Here is a 9,013-nt window from a genome sequence, read left to right as displayed (position 1 = left end):
ACAGCAGAGAAAAGAACGCAGAGAGACGAAAAGGGAAGAGGGGAGCAAACGCAGCCCACGTGGAACGAGAGGTCCGGCTGTCCCGACCTGAGGGCTGCTCCACCTTTCCTAGCTCTGTGGCCAAGAGCGGCCCTATGGGCGCCCCGGCGGGGCCTCTTGCTCCGCCCCTGGCAGGAAGACCCGCCCCTGGCCGGAAGCGGAAGCGGGCCGGCGACCGCGAGGCGACATGGCGGCGGCTGCGGCGGCGAGCTCGGCCGAGGGCCCCCCGCCGGTCTGCGTGCTGGTGCTGGGCATGGCCGGCTCGGGCAAGACGGCGCTGGTGCAGGTGAGCGGCGCTCCGGGGAGCGAGCCCGCCGGGAGGGAGGGAGGGCGGGGCGGGCGGGGCTCCCCTCGGGCTTGACGGCGCTTCTCTCCTCCCGCAGCGGCTGACGGCGCACCTGCACAGCCGGGGCTGCCCGCCTTACGTCATCAACCTGGACCCCGCCGTGCACGAGCTGCCCTTCCCGGCCAACATCGGTGAGTGGCGGGGGCGGGGCGGCGGCGGGACTGGCCTCTGCCTGTCGGGGGCTTCATTTCTCTCCCTCTCCTTTTTCCCAAAGACATACGAGACACCGTGAAGTACAAGGAGGTCATGAAGCAGTATCCTTACCCGGGCAGGGGGCAAAGCGGGGGACTGGGAGACACAGGGGGCCGGTCCACTGTCCCTCAGACCTTGGGGGGGCGGACTATATTTTGAATGGGGAAAATGAATGAATTCCTATGCCCCACAAATAACCCAGAGAGACATTTAAATAAAAGGACACATTCTACTCATGTAAAAACACGCTGATTCCTGGACCATCCGTGGGCCGGATTGATAAGGCGATTGGGCCACATCCGGCCCCCGGGCCTTAGGTTGTCTACCCCTGGGATGGAGGGTGATTGCTGGACTTTGCACACTGCAATGGGTGGAGAAAACCAATGTTGAAAGGATGTAGTAAGGCTGGGCATGGTGTTTGTGCATCTGGTGAAATTGCCAGTGTGTCTCTTGAGCTGTTGCTGCTGACGTTGGCGATCTCTACAAATGTGGTTTTATGTGACACCTTTGCTTTAAATGGCCTGAGTCTCTATCTGGGGTAGAGGAAGGGGAAGGGAATACGCTGTTAGAGGTGACTTTCAGATTTCTACCAACCTTTCCTGAATGTGCACCAGGTATGGGCTGGGCCCCAACGGCGGTATTGTGACTTCTCTGAACCTTTTTGCGACAAGATTTGACCAGGTACGTAATTTCTGGTGAATTTCACTGAATGGTATTGCATTTAGCTTGAGTTTGTAGGTGCCAAACATCCTCTCTTGGAGAATTTGCCAGCAATGATGAGCATTTGACATTCTGGGCCACATCAGAGGGCCGCATATTATTATCAATACTAAGGCTCAGAGCAAATTTGTATCTGAACTAATTTTAAGGTGTATTTTAATTAATAGATTGCTTGTTCTTATGATCTTTGTATACTGTCTTAGTTTTATGATGTTAGCTGCCCAGCTCTAGCCGGGGAAGGTGGGGTACAAATAATTTTGTTGTTGTTGTTGTTGATAAATTTATAGTTGTTGTTGTTGTTGTTTATATCCCAGTTAACAATTTAATCACTTAATGGTAATTCTGTACTTCTGATACTGATGATATCATGTTTTTTTGTGTATTATGAACTTAACTAAAAACTCTAATTCTCTGTTTCTACCCATAAATCATCTTTCTCTTTCTGACTAGGTGATGAAGTTCATTGAGAAACGACAGGCAGCATCTCAGTGAGTCAGTGGGAAGCCTGCTGTCACCTGGGGAGGGGGGTGATGGAAGTTCCTCTTGACGGGAGGTGTGTATGCAGCCTCACCTTCAGCAGAACAAAGGGGTGAACTGTGTCACATTATTGTGCGTGTATTCAAGATGGTCATTCCACTTTTCTGACTTAGTGTGAGGCATTCAAGGCAAACCATAATTAATCTTAGAAGTGAAAATAATTCCAAAACAATTAAAGAAAAAAATCGGGAGTTTAAAAGAGAAGAGACTTGCAGAAGACTTTGTGAGTGTTCTCCTCCCCCATTCCTCTTAAGACCCCAATTTTGTGCTGATCTCACTCTGATCTTTAATCTCCACTCAGGAGCTGATGAGTGAAGATTAAATTTTGCTGCCTGGGCTGTGGGATCCTGTTCCCTGATGAGAACAGGATTGTGCAACCAGTGCATGATTAAACCCCATCTTCCAGGTGTTAGCTGATAAGTGGGTAAGCTTGTTTTGGAGAAAGTGATTTGAACGTGGCTTGTGTGTGAGAGAGAACAAATTCTTCCCTTTGCAGGTACGTCTTGATTGACACTCCTGGGCAGATTGAGGTGTTCACCTGGTCTGCTTCCGGCACCATCATCACTGAAGCTCTGGTGAGTACCTTCTGCTCAGCTGGCCTCCTTTGCAGGAGGTGCCTGGGGGCGGGTTGCCCTGTTGGGCTAATGCTCCCCCCCCCTTTGATGTACCCATTTAGGCTTCCTCCTTCCCATCTGTGGTGGTTTATGTGATGGACACGTCACGCAGCACCAGCCCTGTCACCTTCATGTCTAACATGCTTTACGCCTGCAGGTAAGAGGAGGATTCTCTCCATAGTGTTATTTCTTTATTATGCAAATAATAATGGCTTACCCATTATTGGAGAGCATCTCTCTGATTGTTCTTTGTTTGGGAACAGGGTTGTTCTCTCAGTAGCTGCTGAGAAAGCTCAGAGACGACTCCCTCATTCCTGGGAGGTGGAATTGTTAGCCCCTCTTCTGGTGGCTTCTTGGCTTCTTCCTTGAACCTTGAGCAAGAAGCTGCCTCTGCTGCTCTTAGGCCTTCTCAAGGAAAGCACACAAACTGCCTGCTCTTTCAGTCATGAGTTTCTAAGCGAAATGTCTTTGTGGCAACCCCAGATCGAAAATGGCAATCTCTGCATCCCTGATCATGCTGTTGTTGTTTTCTTCTCAGTATCCTGTACAAGACGAAGCTCCCTTTTATCGTGGCCATGAACAAGGTGAGTGGAATGCCCTGATCCAGTCTAAGACTTGAACCAAGAAGACCATCAGGGAAGCAGGAACTGGTAGTTTTCGGGAACTTCAGCACACCCTGGGATCTTTTGGGAGACGTACTCCACAGAGCATGGATTCCCCCACCCAAATCCTGGCCTGCCTTGTGGACAACTTCTGTTTTCAAAAGGTGGAGGAAGAGATGAGGAGATTGACTGACCTTGGCATTAGTCCAGCCTATGGGGGGGGGGGTGGAATCAGTGGAAGACAGAGGTGCCTGGCATGCTCTGATCCATGGGGTCACAAAGAGTCGGACACGACTAAACAACAACAACATAGGGGAAAATTGTTCAGTGGCTTTAAAGCAGTGGGAACTTGGGGCAGGAATGACGGCAGACAGTGGTCATGCAGGGTGTGCTGGAATTCAGGCCCCTACGGAAAGCTTAAGGGGGTGTAGCTAAAGAGATTTACCGCATTTAAGGAAGTTAATTTTAATATGCTCAGAGAAATGCTAGTCAGGAGAATTCCATGGCCCAATACACTGACAGGGAAAAGAGCTGAGTTGGGTGGGAGTTTCTGCAGGAAGCCTTACAAAAGGCAGAGTCGCAAACAATTCCAGTGCGAGAGAGAGAAGATCAGAGCACGGGTAGACAGTGGGGTGTTGGAAGCTGCTCACGAAGATGTTATTTGCAGTGGTTTGGCTTCTTCAGCCATGGCCTACATGACAAAATGAAGGACTCCTGGTAGGGGATGAGCATTGTATGCTGTTGTGGCCACTCCTGTCCTAAAGTGATCAGTCGAACAGAAATGCAGATAATGCAAACAGCTGCACAGAAGTACTTGAATCTGAGAGCAGAAGCTGTTTTGGCAGTGTTTGGGTGAGGGCGGCAAAGAAGAGGGTGACGAAAGGAATGTTCAGCCAGCAGGAAGATGCTTTCTTGGAGCAGAGCCTGCCACTTCCAGAGAGGAAGGAAGGCAGCCTGACCCCCATAAAGAATGGAAGGTTGCTAGGATCAGGGGTGGGCGAGCAGGTATGGAAGGCTCTTCAGGTGCCTTGAAGGGCTGCTGTCCCTTTTGCTGATGAAACTTTGCTGTTCAGTTGCGTCTTTCCAGGGTGGAGCTTGCACTCTGGGTGTGACCACAGTCTTCACTTGTTTAGCTGGTCCTTGTCTCATGGTGGGGGGAGGCAGGAGGAGCTGCCGCTGCCTCTTAGCCTGGCCTGCCATGGCTGAAGAGAAGCAGCCGTCATGGTGTGGGGCCTGTGGTCCTTGCCCCAGAGGTGGCATTGCGGAGCAGCTGCCCACCTGTGCCCCCTGCCACCCTCCCTCACTCTCTGCCTTCCTGATGCAGACGGACATCATCGACCACAGCTTTGCTGTGGAGTGGATGCAAGACTTTGAAGCCTTCCAGGACGCCCTCAGCCAGGAGACCACCTATGTCAGCAACTTGACTCGCTCCCTCAGCCTGGTGCTGGACGAGTTCTACCACTCGCTCAAGGTGGGCACGGTTCCCCCCACCCCCACCCGGGTGTGGATGGTGAATGAGACCTCTTTGCAGGCACACTCCTGACATTGCATGAAGTTGGCATTTGTTTCCCACCTTCACTCTGTCCAACTTTCAGGGAAGCAGCTCCAAGGAGGGAGTGGTACCTTCCTCTGCAACCCGCCCCCCAAACCCTGAGTATCCCAGATACCCTGTGCTGTTGCATCTGGACAGGCTATTGTGGATGCTTGAAGGACTTGGTCCAGGGAGGCCTGAGAGTTAAGGTGTCCCCCCCCCCCCCGCTAGATGGCCTTATGCCAAGTCTTCTGTCCCTCGGGGAGGGGGGCTGGGCAATGTTCTGGTGCTGATGCTCCACTGGAGCAGAGGAAGGTGTTTGCAAGCCCCTCTCCTGCACTCAATTCCCACGCTCCGCACAAACCCTGTTTGAAACAAAGGACTTTCCCTTGCAGGTGGTTGGTGTTTCTGCTGTCCAGGGGACAGGGCTGGATGAATTTTTCGAACTCCTCTCCAAGGCTGTCGATGAGTATGAGAGGTGAGAGAGTCCCCTTGTGTAAGGGGGCCCACCTAGCCCAGTGTCCAGTTCTCACAGTGGCCAACCAGATGCCTGGAAGCAGATCCGGAGGCCAACAGGAGCCCTCGCACACCTGCTTTTCTCAGCAACTGGCGTCTAGAGGCATCCTCCCTCTGCCTGTGGAAGGAGAAGATGCATTGCCCTAATTCTCTTCTAAAGCCGTTCAAATTGGGGGCCATCACTGCCTCCTGCAGGAGGGAGTTCCAGAGTTGAACTCCATGCTGGGTCAGGAAGTCCTTCCTTCTGTGTGTCCTGAGTCTTCCGACTTGCAGCTTCATTGGATGCCACCAAGTTGCAGCATTACAAGAGAGGGATGAAAGCCTTTCTCTCTCCCCTTCTCTGTCAGGCCACCTCCCAAAAACTCTCTTGACTTGTGAGGCTTCTGCCATCCTGCTGTGCTGCATCCCAGAACAATGGCCCAGATGAGCTTGCATTAACTCCAAGGCTTCCTGCAAATCCATTTGGGGATCCCTCTAGATGCAGCATAGGGTGACCAGAATGGGGGCCTTTGAGGGGGCAGGATCCCCTCTGCTGCTCTATGGCGAGACATGAAGCCCCAGGGGAAGTCTCTTCCCCTGCCCGTTCCAGCCCTGCCCTTGGGTCTGGAGGTCGGGGCTGTGGTCCTTGCTGTAAGGGGCCCTCCTGGTCTCTACAATGGTTGCCTGGGAGTGAGGCTGTGGTGCCCAAGAATAAACAGCTGAAACCCATTTCTCTTCTCCCTCCAGAGAATACCGCCCAGAGTATGAGCGCCTAAGGAAGAAAATGGTGAGTCTGTCTCCAGATGCACTTGGCATGTTATTGCTGTGCCCTCTGTTGGTGCTTCCCCTGCCCCCAGTCAGTCACATGGGAAAGGCTTCTCACACATCATCATCATAATTTTATTATGTGTACCCCACCCATCTGACTCGGTTGCCCCAGCCTCTCTGGCGGTTCCCATCAAAATATTAAAAACACAACAAAACCTCAAATGTTAAAAACTTTCCAATACAGGGCTGCCTTTAGATGTCTTCTAAAGTTGTGTAGTTCTTCATCTCCTTGACATCTGACGGGAGGGCGTTCCACAGGGTGGGCGTCATGACTGAGAAGGACCTCGGTGTCCAGGCTGGAGAATGTGGGTGGAGAAGCTCCTTCTGCTTGTGTAAGTCCTCCTTTGGCCTCAAGATGGCCACTTCCATCTTACCAGATGGAGGGAGGAGAGGAGGTCAGGGAGCACCTCCTGCCAGCATGTTGGGGGCTCCCAATTGCCTTCCCAAGTGGCCAGAGGAGGCTTCTGCTCCCTTGCCAGAAGAACTCAAAGCAGCCATTGGCGCTCAGGGTTTAGTGTGCTGCCTTCTGTACATGTGTGCACATAAATGTACATCTTTCTAGATACCGGAGTCCTGAGTGATTTCTCCTTCCACTCTCTCTCAGCTCTGAGGGACACGCTCATGATCCCTGTGGCTGCTATTGTCTCTGTTTATAGACAGCTTCTGGCCTGAAGAACTCAGAGCTGCTGTTGGCCTTGCAGGGCTCTGACTTCTCACCAGCTTTGCTGCGGGTGGCGGCAGCAGTTGCTTTAGGAGCTGCGCAGGTGCACTCTGGGCACCACCAGGGCATGCTGGGAGGCGGCAGGCTGGAGCCCCACAGGTGCCAACTGGAGCTCTGCTGCAGAAGGCAGCCAGGCAGGGACCCGCATGTGCTGGAGGACCAGCAGGAATTGCTTCCCTCCCTTTCCTTGCTTGCAGGAGCAGGTGGAGAGCCAGCGGCAGCAGGAGCAGCTGCAGCGTCTGCAGAGGGACCTGGGCCCCCTTGCGATGGAGAGCAGTGCAGCAGCCTCAAGTGAGTCAAGGCCAAGGGGGTGGGGCTGCGGAGGCCTTGCGGGGAGGCTGGCCCTGAAGGCTAGGGAGGCTGCTTGGGGGCCACAACTGGGGGACACGCTGGCTCTTGCCTTCAAGCAGGGAGGAGGCTGCTGGCAGTGCCAACCTTTCCCCCATCCCTTGACTCATTGCTCTGGGGAGGCAGAGTGGGTGTGGGCAGGATCTGTACCCTGTCTGACTGCTTTCCTCAGCTGATCAGCTGGGGAGCCCCATGCTGCACCTGTTGGATTAGGCTGCTGCTGTCTCCTCCTCCCTGGATTCCCAGCCAGCCTCTCCCTGTTTATGCCTGTGACTTCCGCCTGCCTGCCATGGCTGCGCAGCCCCTCTTGAGCACGCAGGATGGGAGTCTTCCTGGCACAGAGCTTTGCCCATTGCCTTGTGGTGGGGGCAGGAGCGGCAGAGGTGGGCCCCTGGCAGGCGGGAGGGGGGCACAGTCTGGGGCCAGGACAGGCTTGGCAGCCACTTGGCTTTTGTCTCCAGGCTCCATAGCAGAATCCGCAGCGGGTCCCTCGGCACTGATTCTGACCCGAGGAACTTTGGAGGGGGAGGAGGAGCTGGAGGAAGGCCAAGAGAGTGACACTGATGACATTGACCACGAAGGTAAGGCGGGCTCTGGAGACTGGGAAAGGTCACTGGTTTGGGGGGAGGGAAAAGCAAATCAAAAGGCCGGTGGGCGGAGGGGGCATCCTCCAAAATGCCTGCATCCCGTTCCAGGGTGGCTGGTTTGTTGGTGCAGCATGAGCCCTGGCCTTGATCTCAGAGGGACTTGTTGTAGCAAGCTCGCTTTAAGTCCATTGTGGTTGGCCAGGGATGTTCCCTCCGGGATGGTCTTCCCCCTTGGTGGTGTTTTCGGACCAACTTCACCCAGGGGCTTTTTTGTCCCCTGCCCTAGTGACGGAGGAGCGCTGCGAAGAACCCGCCTTCCAGAACTTCTTGCAGGAGGCAAAGCAGCGCTACGCGGCCAGAAGCGGCCACTAGGGGAGGCGAGAGGAGAACCCAAGGGGGGGCCTGGAGCTGGAGGAAGTTGGGCCCCTGTGAGAGAGACTGGCTCCTTGGCGCCCACACAGGAGGCTTCTCAGGCTGCCCTTACTGTGCTGCCTTCTGGGCTGGTGGAGCTGAGCTGGGGCTGGCTGCGGACTTCTGCCCGTTAACACCGAGTCCTTGGAATTGATGGCAGCGGCTGGGATCCAATTTTGTTTGGGGGTGAGGCTCCAGCAGAGACCGCCTTGGCCAGGGGAGGCAGGGTCAACCCATTGTGGAAGAGCATGCATTGAAGCGACCCATCTTCCCATTGTCACCCAGCGAATTTCACTGTAATATTATATGTGTTCAGTTTGTAAGTTATCATGAGATAATGTATATTTTGTTATGAATTGCTGCTTCTGCCTCTTCCTGCGGGGAGTATGTGCTGGGGGGCGTATGTGTGCTGGATGGGCCCCCCTTCCCTGGCCACCTATGCCAATGGGGAGGCAGGTGGGGCCTCTCAGAATGGCATGGGAACCTTGGGTTGTGGACCAATTTCCCTGATGATCTTGAGAGGGTCGGAGAAGATGTGGCTGGGCTCCCTCAACGGAGAAAAGGCAAAAAGGGGAGGGGGCTCCCTGAGGATCTGCCTGGGTTGGGGCTGGTCCTCCTTTCACCTGTTCCAAGAAGGGAGCAGGAGTTGGGGGTGAAGCAGCAAGTTCTTCTGGCTGGCAGAAGCCCAAGAAGAGGGAAAGCAAGGGCTCCCAAGGAACCTCCGAAGCGAGGATGAGCAAGAAAGTGGTGTCCATGGTTTAGCGTACAGTGATGGGGGGGGGCAAAATTTCCTACCATTACATCTGTGCTGGTGGAGTCTGAGCTGGTGATGACTGACTGGGGAAGAGGTAACAGATTCCCCCCTTATGTGGCAGCTGTGAGAAGGCAGATCCTCCCTCCCAGGGATCTTTAGGAAAGGGGTGGGAAATAAAAACTGCTTGGAACAATCCTGCTCCTTAAGGCCTCCTTGCCTGAAATGCCTCTGAGCATCTTCCAGTCATCTCCCTTGGCCTCAAGGGAAGAACCTTGTTCCCAGAGAGCC

The 9,013-nt window shown here is 54.1% G+C and overlaps 1 protein-coding gene across 2 annotated transcripts; it reads left to right on the top strand.

The window, feature by feature from the left end:
* The first annotated feature begins 189 nt into the window (after positions 1-189).
* On the top strand, positions 190-8,327 carry GPN1 (GPN-loop GTPase 1). 2 transcript variants are annotated; one of them, XM_053383993.1, is made up of 14 exons: positions 190-325; positions 423-516; positions 600-639; positions 1,192-1,258; positions 1,748-1,785; positions 2,331-2,409; positions 2,511-2,605; positions 2,987-3,032; positions 4,375-4,521; positions 4,977-5,059; positions 5,824-5,863; positions 6,823-6,916; positions 7,435-7,554; positions 7,823-8,327. In XM_053383993.1, exons 1-14 carry the CDS (start codon positions 227-229, stop codon positions 7,930-7,932), a joined length of 1,152 nt encoding a protein of 383 aa, XP_053239968.1. In that variant the 5' UTR covers positions 190-226; the 3' UTR covers positions 7,933-8,327. The 2 variants fall into 2 exon arrangements, with proteins under 2 accessions (XP_053239968.1, XP_053239970.1); XM_053383995.1 differs by having other exon boundaries at positions 193-325; positions 7,847-8,327.
* The last annotated feature ends 686 nt before the right edge of the window (positions 8,328-9,013 follow it).

The sequence above is a fragment of the Podarcis raffonei genome, chromosome 3 (genome assembly GCF_027172205.1).
Source record: "Podarcis raffonei isolate rPodRaf1 chromosome 3, rPodRaf1.pri, whole genome shotgun sequence".
NCBI lineage: Eukaryota > Metazoa > Chordata > Lepidosauria > Squamata > Lacertidae > Podarcis > Podarcis raffonei.
This window is presented reverse-complemented; position numbering and strand designations above follow the sequence as displayed.

Bases quoted from the DNA above. Each gene is read 5' to 3' on its own strand.
- GPN1 (XM_053383993.1), top strand. From the start codon at position 227: ATGGCGGCGGCTGCGGCGGCGAGCTCGGCCGAGGGCCCCCCGCCGGTC. The intron at 640-1,191 runs GTATCCTTACCC...AATGTGCACCAG, and splicing joins TACAAGGAGGTCATGAAGCA to GTATGGGCTGGGCCCCAACG. The intron at 2,410-2,510 runs GTGAGTACCTTC...GTACCCATTTAG, and splicing joins CCATCATCACTGAAGCTCTG to GCTTCCTCCTTCCCATCTGT.